The 13,243-nt window shown below is 40.2% G+C and overlaps 1 protein-coding gene across 1 annotated transcript; it reads left to right on the top strand.

Moving 5' to 3' along the window:
• Nucleotides 1-255: 255 nt before the first annotated feature.
• On the top strand, nucleotides 256-6,835 carry LOC311497570 (sialic acid-binding Ig-like lectin 14; the record flags this gene model as incomplete). Its single annotated transcript, XM_084557882.1, has 8 exons — nucleotides 256-304; nucleotides 496-861; nucleotides 2,136-2,429; nucleotides 3,319-3,573; nucleotides 5,046-5,306; nucleotides 5,386-5,470; nucleotides 5,775-6,048; nucleotides 6,806-6,835. 8 exons carry the CDS (start codon nucleotides 256-258, stop codon nucleotides 6,833-6,835), a joined length of 1,614 nt encoding a protein of 537 aa, XP_084414008.1.
• Between the last annotated feature and the right edge of the window lie 6,408 nt (nucleotides 6,836-13,243).

Below are 13,243 nucleotides of genomic sequence, written 5' to 3'. Positions count from 1 at the left end.
TGTGAATAAAAAACTTTTGGACATGGAAAAGAATAACAAAATACATTCTGATAAATGATGATTATTAATAGGATACACCTCCCCCACTACAGGGTTGATGAGATAAAAGTTTCGTTTTCTGTGATCACAGTGGCCGCTGGTTAGATTAAAAGTGGAATGGAAACTTGACAAGTCTTCTGTAACCACAGGGAAATGACAGCAGGCGCCTCTTTGTCATTTTATTTTCAGGTCTGACCCTGACACAAGAGAGTGGAGATGGAAGCTCTAACACGGTCTCTGTTTTCTGTGTGCCTTTGCATTCAAGGTATGGTACCTCCTGTATAGTGAATATTCAGCTGTAATCAAACGAACAGTAGAATTAAACAGTCATTTTTTTGTCTTTTTCATGCATCTCTTTTGTTTGCAAAATAATTTAATATTCTGGTGAATTTGTACTTTACTACATTCATTCATTGACTCCATGCTTATTCTATTTCACTGTTCAATGTGTTACAGTTACTCAAACCGATGGCTCATCTTGGACAGCTAAGGTGCCGTCCTCAGTTAAAGGTCTCCTTGGGTCATGTGTGATCATCCCCTGCTCATTTGATTACCCACAGCCAGAAAATAAACAAGTCACTGGTTACACTGGGATTTGGAACGACGATGCACATCGCTCTATCTATCACCCAGTCAAGAAAAATATCTTGGAGAATTATCGGGATCGGACAACGCTACTGGGAGATGTCAGTCACGAGAACTGTTCTCTGAAGATTGATGACATTCGGTCCAGTGACCAAGGGCCTTTTCATTTCAGAATTGAATTGAAAGACTACAACAAATTTTCCTACACAGAAAACAAAGTTTCCATCTCAATAATTGGTAAGTGAAATGAACAGCCTCCAGTAAAAACTATATAGTGACAGTAATTCCTATATTTCTGTCTTGAATTCCAGTATTGTTATCATGACATTTATTTGTTTAATTGTAATTGATCAGTCTGAACTCCTCTAACTAGTTACGTTTTTGAGTTTCTTAGAAAAAGGAACTAATGGCACTAGTAACACATCTTTTCATCCATGGTATCGGTATCCTACAGTGTTTGATTCTCTGGATTATTTCAGATGTCATAGTTTGGCAAATTCAGTTTGTAACAGCACAACCTAAAAAACAAAAACAACAAGTTTTCAAACTGTCCTGGTAACAATTGTTATTTAGGTTTTGTTTGTTCTCAGTTCAATCTATTACCTAGTTTCTCATTTGTGCTATTATAATGCATCTAGAGATGCACCGATTACAATTTTCCCGGCCAATTCCGATTTCCGATTTTTCATTGAGTTTGACCTGCCGATACCGATTTTAGCCGATTCCGATTTCATTTTTACTAACCACTTTACAACACACACAAAGATTTATTTTCTCTTCTTTAATAGAATATTAATATTATCTTTTCTTTAATAGAACATTGTTTGAACAGATAATCGCTATCACTATAAAAATAGAACTATATAAATCTAAGATTATCTCGTCCCGGGCCCAGGCAAGACTGTCAGCTGGCCTGCGTGTGATGCTGATGTTGCGCGATGTAAATCATGCGGCGCCCGAGTGCATTTGACCGGCAGAAAATCGGCATATGTCAGACTGACCGGCCGGTCTCCGGTCATGGCCGATCACGTGAAAATCGTCCGATTCCGGTCACCAGCCGATAAATCGGTGCATCTCTAAATGCATCAATATCCTCTTTCTTTAAATAACTGATTGCAAAAGAGTTTTTTTTTTTCCCCTTACACAGAGGTTCAATACTGAAAAAAGTAATTGTTCCTATTTGTTCTAGTGCTTGAAAGCAGGCATGAAAATCTTTGAATTAATGTGCATGGGGGAGAATATGGAGGGGAAATTCTCTTTGTAGAAACCTATAGCAAGTTACAGTGTTGTTTTAAGGTCAAGTTCCTGTTCCAACAGTCTTATATTTTAACTGAATCTTTATTTTGAGAGAAATAATATAGAAAATATCTTTTGTAGTCCATATGTGTGGACTAAAGCTGTGCCAGAATTCAAAGTTTCATAAATTCAATCCAGTAGACAAGTGTTCTCTATTAGTTCCAATACAACATCAGATCTTTGCCAACAGCTATTGTGATCTTTCTTGTTAACAGATGAATCACAACCCATCACCTTGTCTATGGTTGAGGAGATAAGTGAGGGTCAGAGTGTGTCTCCATCCTGCTCTGTGTTTTACTCCTGCCCAACCTCTCCTCCTGTTTTCAACTGGAGTCACTCTGGAGAGCAGCGTTTTCACTCACAAGTGTTCAGTGACGGCCAGTGGAAAGCAACGTCTACTCTGACATTTCGCCCGACCCGTGCCGACCACAGCAAGTCTTTACGATGCAGCGTTCAAATGCACAATGGAACGCCGCTGAAGACACAATCCAAGGTCCTTCAAGTAAAATGTAAGTAGTGATGATGAAACAAATGCTTCTTACACCGTGACCTTCATGGTTTCAAACAGACAATTAAATGTATATGAAGAAATATAAATACAATCAAAGACAAGTGAAAATTGTCAAATATTCTGAAAGTATAGAACAAATCAGACCAAAAAGAGGTAACACTTTATAGTTATGACTTAGTTTTCCCCAGTGTGGAAGCTGTTCCACTAACTGAACACACAAACCTATATATAAAAGCAACATCTCTTGAGTGTAGGTTCTGTCACTGTCACAAGACTGACAGTCATCACGTTTACATCTACACTGGCAAAAACAAAATTGCACTGTCCAAAGTGTTTATCTCCTGTGTATACCTAAAAATCTTCTTAATGGCTATGGAAATTTTATCTTTAAGCATGCCAGTCATACATCGATCAGCCACAACATTATGACCTACACAAAATTAAGCAGGCGGTCGTAATTTAATGTCTGATTGGTGTGTGTCTCAAGGGATGGTCTAATAGGTCTAATAACTTTAGACAAAGAAAGTCACCAGTTAAATGTTGATGTGCAGCCTCCTCTCTGTTACTGCAGGATGTTAGGTGAAGTTGTTATTGTCACGTGACTTCCTGCTTAAAGCGTCATGGCACATCAATAAAGTCGACTAGTCGGTACAACCCCCAGCACAGACTCGACTATACAAGCTTTAATACAAACTGCAGACAGCTAATGCAGTTTTTTTCATACCGTAAATCAGACATGGATGTGATGCTTCTTAGATCTGCAGTGTGTATTTAACCAAAAGAGTATTTCAGTTATTATAAATAAAGAAATAAGGTGACTTGCAGCTATTGGCCTTCATTAATCCTCCATTATCAACTAGTATATACATCTATATGTTTCTATGCAGATGCCCCAGTGAATGTGAAGGTTGAGTACAAATCAGATGTGAAGGAGGGACAAACTGTCCACCTGAAATGCTCCAGTGATGCTAACCCTCCTGTCAGAAGCTACGAGTGGCACAATGAAACTGGTGCTCAAGTGCACAAGGGATCGATCTACATCCTTCCAAATGTCTCTAGACACAGAAAAGGGCCGCTGTACTGCACTGCAGTTAATGAAGTAGGACGAGTCAATTCAAGCTCTGTGCAGCTCAATGTGCTATGTAAGTAAACAACTACAGAACCGTGGTGATGAAGAAGACTTATTTATTTTATTTATATTAGCTACCGGCTACCTGGGCTGGCTGGTACCACAGACTATATGGCTGGGACGAACAGTGGTCCCGATCCCGATGCAATGGAGGCTGGATGTCGTGCTGTAACTACATAACAGGGCTCTGTCGCATTAAAATAAGTTCATCCTCCCGGGCTTCCACTTCCAGCTCTTCTTTGACGTGTGCACGCATTTACGGCGCTACTATTTCACCTGGTGACTAGAAATACTATTTTGTCCTGTCGATTTGCTGATAGGTCGCTGATTCAAGCAGAGGAGTCTGCTTTCGCCTCATCCATTCGTAGATTACTCATTTTAAACAGTCTATGTTAATAATGTGCGGCGAATTTTATCACTTCTCAGCGTGGCGTGTGAGCGTGTGAACTTATTGAAATGTGTGTGTCTCATTCGAGAGCCATGTAGTTACAGCACGACATGCAGCCTCCATTGCATCGGGATCGGGACCACTGTTCGTCCCAGCCATACAGTGTGGTACCAGCCAGCCCAGGTGGCCGCTAGCTAATATCATTGGGTGCTAGCCTAGCGCCCACTGGTGGTATGTAGCCGTATAGCTACGGCGGCACACAGACAAATCACCACAGCATTTGCAGATCTGCCGCAGGCAGAAGTGTAGCAAAAGTCACGTGTAAGAACACATCCAATGGAGAGGCCAGATCACATATTTACAGATATGTCTACGCATACATATCAATGTACGCATTTGCGGATTTTTTATATACATTTGCAAATCTGGTTACACACACATAGATTTTTTTTACACATTTGCAAATCTAGTTACACACACAGATTTTTTTTACACATTTGCAAATCTGGTTACACACACACAGATTTTTTTTACACATTTGCAAATCCTTTTGCTACAATAATGACCCCACACAAACTGCAGACAACTAATGCAGTTTTTTTCATACCGTAAATTAGACATGGATGTGACGCTTCTTAGATCTGCAGTGTGTATTTAACCAAAAGAGTATTTCAGTTATAATAAATAAAGAAATAAGGTGACTTCATTTATCCTCCATTATCGACTAGTATATACATCTATATGTTTCTATGCAGATGCCCCAGCGAATGTGAAGGTTGAGTACAAATCAGATGTGAAGGAGGGACAAACTGTCCACCTGAAATGTTCCAGTGATGCTAACCCTCCTGTCAGAAGCTACGAGTGGCACAATGAATCTGGTGCTCAAGTGCACAAGGGATCGATCTACATCCTTCTAAATGTCTCTAGACACAGAAAAGGGCCGCTGTACTGCACTGCAGTTAATGAAGTAGGACGAGTCAATTCAAGCTCTGTGCAGCTCAATGTGCTATGTAAGTAAACAACTACAGAACCGTGGTGATGAAGAAGACTTTTTTATTTAAACACATATAATAAATGTACATTTCTTGCTCCTGCAGATGCCCCTGAGATTAAGAATGCTTCATCGTGCTCCTCAGAGGGGGACATGGTAAAGTGTGTGTGCATGGCTGAGTCCAATCCTCCCAGTATGATCCATTTTGTGCTTCCCAACAAAGTTAACCTGAGCACCAAAGTAGAGCAGCATGGCTCTCTTACTATCGGGACTCTACAAGTCAACATCGGGTCCTCCATGTATGTGCACTGTCTGGCAAACAACACGCAGGGCAGTGCCAACGTCACGCTCTCCCTGCCTGTTAAAAGTAAGAAACACTTTGAATGCAGCATATGTAGATTGTCACCACTGTGTTTGGACACACTCTATGATTTCTGTTTGGACAGGTAACATGCTGTATATTTACATTGCTGCTGGAGCAGCTGGAGGTTTGGTGATCCTTGTAGCAGCAGTGATAGTTGTTAAAAAATGGTAAGTTGCTATAGAAACATGGATTTATTAAGAATTTTGATCCAATGTAAGTCGACCAAACCAGTTTGTTTAATATAAAAGCACAACACTAAACAAAAGGCCAGCAATAAATATATACTTTTAAATCAGGCATTTGTTAATACGATGCAACAATATGGCTTATAATAGTCAAACCAGGCAGAGGCAGAAGGTCATCTTGAAAATGATTCTACGTCATTACAATCAGTTCAGTCTTGTAGTTTGCATTACAAGGATTCAGTGTTTGTATAAAGTGTGTTTAAATTAAAAACCAATAATCTCCCAGTAGGAGGAGATCTGGAGACACACCAGAGCCTGACATGAGCACCACAAAGACTGACAAAGAGGTGGAGCTCTCAGCGCTCTCAGCGTCTCAGTATGCCACAGCACAAAGGTTTTACGTTAATTCACTTCAAATACAAACCTCACAGTGTCTTTATATGTACATTTATATAACTGTACACATTTGCTTTCTGCACCCATCAATCAGGAAAGAGACCTATGATGACGTGGGATGCCAAGGCATTTATTCCAATGATCATATTTATGGCAACATGGAGGTATGTAAACTTTTCTTCATTCGTTCATGACACACGTGCATGCAAGAGGAGAGAGAGTGAGTTAATGTTGTTTCCTGTGCAGGATGATGAAGATGACGTAATCTACGCCAACATGTAACGCATAGAGGAGCAGTCCATGTCCGTGCTGTTGAAGTGAGAATCAAGGAAGTTGTAAAATATTTCTGTATACATCTCAAAACATTCCTTTTTCTCTCCTCCTGAAACTTACATTGTTGACAAAGTTTTTCATGCCCATCAATGCGCTTGGGCTTGCAGTTGTTCATTGTTGTGCATTGTATATCTGATCAAATAATGTGTTCCAACTAAACAGCATTAAGCTCTTGTAGCAGTTTCTTTGCAAATGATGATTCTTTAGTTAAATTTTACGCAGTTTTCACTTTAATGACACAAAGCTACTGCACATATATTTATATTGAAGTGTGCCTTTTGAATATCCTCTTTCCTCTTCAAGATTGTTTCATCAGAATGGCAGATAGTAGCACAGCTGTGAAAGATTACAATAAATAGTTCAAACATATAAATGTATGAGAGAACATTAATGCCATATTAAGGGTCTTGTGAGTCCACTGTATCTGCATTTATGAATATTTGAAGGAAGCACCCTCATCGACCGTATTAATCAGGTACTCAGTCACTGATCAGAAACAATATTTTTGTGAATAGTCATTTCCACAACATGTTAATAAAAGCATATAGAGGTGCAAATTAAAATGTTTTATCTGTGTTTTTTTTTCAGGCAGTCCAACTGGCCCGCCAGAGGATCTAATCCGGCCCCCGGCATGAATTGCAGAAATTACATAGAAGACTACTAGTATTTGGGAAGGTTCATATATGGAATGTCCTATGTTCAACATGGTCCCTGAACGCACCATAATCTTGTATTGTAAATTGTATGGACAGGTGTTTGATTAGCCAATTAGTGAGGTTCAAGTTAACCTACCAGGTTACCAGGCGGGTAGGACCGACTGGAGAAAAACGGAACGAGAAAGTAAGTCAAGCAAAAACTTCAGTAATCTATATATGAAGTATATATAATTATTATTATTTTTTTTGTGATTTACTTACGTGCCTTCCTGCATTTCTCCGTCTGTAATTCTACTTAACTGATGCTAAACCGTGACCGCACTGCAGAATGTTGCTAGCTAGCTCTTCGTGCTAGCAGTATGAAACACTTGTTGCCAAGCGGCTCAAAACCTACCGGATGCTTATGAACGTGGACGGAGCCTGAGGATGTGTTTGTTCACCACAGCGACGGGACACTGCTGAAGGAGGGTTTTGCCAAATTATGTCCAACGGCACTCTGCATCCCAGGAACTGTGAGTGCTGTTTAGACACTGTGAACTGGGGTTCAACATGCGCCCCAACGGTTTGGTACCGTAGACTAATTTACTTCATGGATGGAAATCAAAATTCATGGACGTTAAAAGCCACATGGTGGAGGATGGTGGATTCTTTTAACCAACACAAGCTTGCTTTTTAAAACAGTTTGCTTACATTCACAAAAAAAGATAAAATCCTTAAAAATATGTTTCAATACACAAGTAAAATGCATTTTAGTTAATAAGCATGTAGCTACTGGAAACTCTTCATGCTTTGTTTTCTTTGTTGATAATAATAGACAGTGATGAATGTGTGAACTCAGCCCACAATGTTTCTGTGTTAATACACCTGTTCTACAAAAGAAACTGAACTGATATATAAGTAATGTGAGTCCTTCTCTTTGTACATTACATTTTGACCTGTGCTCAGACTGTGGAGATTTCTTCTTCATTGCTTTATTGGTAATGCTTGCATTCTCCACAGGGAGGAATCTCTACAAACCCCCCTCACTCAATGACTGCTCTCTGACCTTCTTCAATACTTAGTCAGCACATTTATGTTGGCCAGATGGTGGAGCTTTAACACTGACCAACAACTGATGAAGTCACTGAAGGCTGAAGCAGTGACTGGAAACCAACTTGTTTCCAGTGGCCAAGTTGGAGATACATTTTGTGGTACTTCTCAACAGAAGTTATAGTGAGCTGAAACAGCAGCTTGGTGATAATGAAGCAAATTTCAACAATGAATAGGGAGTAGTATCGGTTCCATGATGTATCTTCTTTTCAAGTACAACGTGACATTATGTCTAAAGTAGATAGAAGACCAAGAAACAAAATCAGGGTTGGGTTTTATGTTAATTTTTCCATAACATTTATTCATTGTGGGAAAATGACTCAAGATCCATCAGAGCAGGTCCAAGTGTGGACATGACAAGGTGCTGACACACCACACAGACTTACAGTCTGGTGAAAGGCAGGAGAACTCTAACCAGGAATCTTACCACAGTGCACAGTTTTCTCTGTGCCTGTACCTACCCAAGAGCACACCCAGAAAGCCTACCCCAACCAAGGAATGGGATGCCCTTGATAAGGATCTGGACAATGTGCTGGAAGCAGCACAAGCCGGAACAGCAGACAGAAAGATTGAATCTCTGACGACTATCGCATACAACTTTGCACAAGAACGCTTTGGAGCAACATCGGGGGAAGGAAAGTAAAGTTGGGCCAGAAAAACAGCCTAGCAGAAGGAGAAGGAAGATTAAACAACTGGGGGAAGAGATCAGTGCCGAATACCCAGAATAAACAATTTAAAAAGGTCAGAATCTGGGTCTAAAGGAAGGGATAAAACAACTGACCACCAGCCTTTGAATCAAGATAAGAAGAGCTGAGGGATTAAACTGAAGGTGTAAAAAGAGGGAGACTCTAAGAACGAACTTCATCAAAGACCCATACAGTTTAACCAGAGTACTTCAAGGAGAAGCCAGATCAGGAACCCTAACAAGCTCTAAAGAGGAGGTAGAGTCGTTTGTAAAGCAAACCTGAAGGGATCCATCAAGAAATGAGGCCCTAGCAGAAAACCACAACCTTGGAAATGGCAACCCAACAGCAACACCTCTAAGCACAGAGCCTTCATCATCTAGAGAGGTCCAGGACGTCATAAAGCACTCCACATCATCTTCTGTACCAGGCCGGAGTGCTATACCCTAAAAGGTATACAAAAAGGAAGAGTTTGAAGTCACCAAGTGCAGACTCACTCTAACATATTGTGACTCCCAAGATCAGGTGATCCGAGAGTCTGGAGAACAAGCTCAGGGAGGAAGTGGGCTGACAGGAATGCAGCTGACCAAGCTAAGAGCTCCCTCAAGATCAAGGAAATCACTGATAACATGCTCTACAATCACAGCAACACAACAAATAAGCTTATCAATAATGTGCGATGCAGATAAATTTAGCCTATATAAATTGACACTGTCAATAGCATTTAATAATAACTCACAGCATGCTGTAAGAGAGGATAATGTAGCTGGGAATAAAAAAAAAAAAGCGGGACATCTCTGAATCCTTTTCCGTATGTATCAGCGAAAGGTCTGATAACTTTAGACAATGAAATTCATCATCATTTGCAGCCTCTTTCTCTTTGTTCCCTCAGATGAAGTTGTTAACTCACCACTGTTGAGAGGATTTGGACCGTTCCTCTGCTAGCGTTAGCAGATGACTTTTCAGATAAGTGTGAATTGCAGTAGTACATTTGTTGTATTTCAGGACTGACTTACATATTCTGCATGTCACGGTAGAATGGGCTTCATTTTAAGTGAAGATCGGTGATTAGTTGACTTCCTGCTTAAAGCGACATGGTACAGCAGTAAAGTCGACTAGTCGACTAGCTGGTACAGCCCCTAACTGTAATAAATAATGTATGAAAAACATTAAGTAATCAATGAATATGCATTTATGAATCATTTTTGGAACTTAATAACCTCTACAGCCTAATCAGTCATATCTAGATGAACGTAATACCACATTAACTGAAAGCTTGTGAGATGTAAACCTGGTAACTTTCATCAATGTTCCAAATACCAGAGAAACAACAGACTCTGATCTCAGAGATCTTTGATTAATCGTTCCTTTGATGACAGACACGGTCAGGACTTCTCTGTGCTGTCCAGGACTCTCTTTAAAATCCAGGGGGCTTGATCACCTCTCATTCAACTCTGGAACTTCAGAAGACAAACCAGTGCCTTTTTATTGATTTCACATGGACAATTGAATCTGCACAACATGTCAGCATCCTCAGTTGCGATGTCTGCAGGGGCAACTGCAATGCAACCGCTGAGACAGCTTCCTCGTTCACCATTAGACTGTGTGTGAAACTGTGAGCAGGATATGAGACCACAGTGTAAATGAAAGACATGTCAGGTCCCTTTTATGCGAAATGCATTCAAAACAAAGAATGTTTCTTTTGTTGCGCTGGGTATGATCCTGCTAAACAGAAATCAAGATGTTAGATTTCAGTTTGATGTTACGATATGTAGACGCTTAGAAATCAAGAGCATGAGCAGACTCCATACAAGACCCCTGACCATGTGACTTTTAAACTGAGCAAAGGAAATCCTGTCTTGAATGCACTGCATCTGTGATACATGAAATGCAAGGTACAGTGAACATATTATTTTCCATTGAAAATGTGTATTAGCTCCTTGTTAACTGGTATTCTCTGTGTTTGTTTTGACAAAAAAAGCGAGTAATGTAGGCGTGACCTTTCACAGATATGTGACTGCTTTCATTGAGCTCTCGCTGTTAAAAAAATATTCCATTCATATATGGTCACTGTGTTGTATCTTAGCATATTGTTGTCAAGGTGTGTTAAACCCCATTGAGATGTAAATACATTTTACGAATGTGTAATCAACCTTGTTGGACAAATAGATGGATTGCAGTGCTACTTTGTGTTACTGTTTCAGTTTTTCTCTCTCTCTTCAGTTAGTTGACATTGTCACAAGTGCATCTGATAAGGAGTTAACAAATGACAACAACAGCTTTAAAAAGTGATAATTGCCTCACACATATGTAAACTAGTACATAAATTTAATTTTGTTGCTGATTGTAAAGACACTGATGAAACACTTAAGTCAAACCCGGATAATCAGATTTGCTGGGATGGTGATGATATACTCAATGACCCTTGAGTTTATCGTGTGGTTAACATGCAAAAATAAAATTGGAGAAGTCACAGTTACTGGAAAAAATTAAGTTCCTGCATGTGTTTCTAAAGAATGGAGAGTGAGTAAAGCACACATTGTGAATAAAAAACTTTTGGACATGGAAAAGAATAACAAAATACATTCTGATAAATGATGATTATTACAGTTTTTTCTGATTGCTTAAGCACATTTTTTGTAACTATTGGCTATTTTTGCAAAACTCTACACACAAATAAGAAAACCTTTCACCAAATTATCACAACATTGTAGTTCTCTTGCAAAAGCGAACACAGCTAGATTAACTCTTCACACCTTCGTAAAAATGGTGTTTTCGTGTCAAACAGTAAACACAAGCCATCATATACTAAGCACACAATGTGCCAACTACACACTGATGGTATGAATACAAAACACATCTGGCTTTTGCTTTCTCTGTGTATAGATGTCAATTTGAGGTCATACTTTTGTCATAGTGTCATGTAAACATACAAGGATCCAAACTTCAAGTATTGGTGTTTATTCACACTCATCAAAACCAAGACAAAGTCAAAACACAAAATAGTGATTTCAAAAAAAAAAAAGAAAAAAAAGACAATCAGCCTACATCATGTCGTCTTTCTGGGTCCGGCCACAAAATTTCGTCCACATCGCATGCGATATCCTCCAGTCCAAGGCACCGGGGAAAATATCTCCTTGAATGCCGTATCCAGGCCTGACATGATGCCTGGTCAATATCTCCACATGCCTCCTCCATTGCCTGTAAAAGGGCTACATGTTGATGAGGATGACGGTCGTACACTTTCCAGCGCCAGGCAGAGAAGAACTCTTCGATGGGATTTAAGAATGGAGAGTATGGAGGGAGGTTGAGTGCCATGAAGGATGGGTGGTCTGTAAACCAGTTGCGGACCAAAGCAGCCCTATGGAAACTAACATTGTCCCATATGATGACATATCGGGTATGCTCTGGTCTCTGAACAGTGAGCATGTCATGTAAGGTGTCCAGGAATGCAATAATGTGTGCAGTGTTGTATGGGCCTATGGTTGCATGATGGTGAACAACACCATTTTTGGCTTATAGCTGCACACATGGTTATGTTATCACCACGTTGTCCTGGGACATTGATGATGGCACGGTGTCCAATAATGTTCCTGCCACGTCTCCTGGTTTTACTGAGGTTAAAACCGGCCTCGTCTACAAAAAGTAGCTCATGTCCAATAGCATCTGCTTCTAGTTCCATCACTCTCTGGACAAGACAAAACAAATGCAACACATCAGGCCCATGCACAGCACTACAGTATGCACTTCCAAATTCAGAACCAATGACACTATAGCTTACCTGCACATAGTCATATCGCAGTTGCTTTGCACGTTCTGTGTTTCTCTCGAAAGGAACTCTGTAAATTTGCTTCATTCTTATTCTGTGGCGCGCAAGTACACGACTTAGTGCAGAAATGCTTACACTGTGTATATTTTGGAAGATGTTTTCATTATCAGTTATGCGCTGCTGTATTTCGCGCAGTTTTATTGCATTATTGGCAATCACCATGTTCACTATATGGGTCTCTTGCTCTGGAGTGAACATTCTTCCTCTGCCCCCAACATCTGGACGTCTAGCAATTCTGTAAAGTAACAATTTCAGTATTTCTGCATGTATGGTACTGTTGTGTTTCTCATTAGAATATGGCAGTGCTACAAAGTACTTACCGATTCTCATTTCGAAATGTCCTAATGATGCTTGCCACAGTGTAGCGGCTCAAATTAGGCTGAACCCGTTGGCCGGCTTCCCTCAGGGTCATCCCATGGTTGATGACATGGTCCACTATTGTAGCTCTGATGTCATCAGTTATTCAATTTCTTACTCTTCTTACCCTTCCTCTTTCCCCTCCTCGTCCTCTTCTTGCTCCTCCTTGTCCTCTTCCTCTAACTTCCTCTAACCCTCTCGCTTCTTCACCTCCATGTCCTCTCCCTCGGCCTCCTCGGCCTCCTCTGATTCTCACTCTTCTCACTCTTCCTGCTCCTTCCATTGTACTCCACACAGACAGCTTACCTGTGGCTTATTTATAGTGCTTAGGCTGATTGCAAAGTGAACTAATTGTCTAAAACAGTTTTCACATGTGAAAGTGTGCCAGACAGTTGGCAAAATAGTGTTAATG

The sequence above is a fragment of the Chelon labrosus genome, assembly GCF_963514085.1.
Source record: "Chelon labrosus genome assembly, chromosome: 12".
NCBI lineage: Eukaryota > Metazoa > Chordata > Actinopteri > Mugiliformes > Mugilidae > Chelon > Chelon labrosus.
This window is presented reverse-complemented; position numbering and strand designations above follow the sequence as displayed.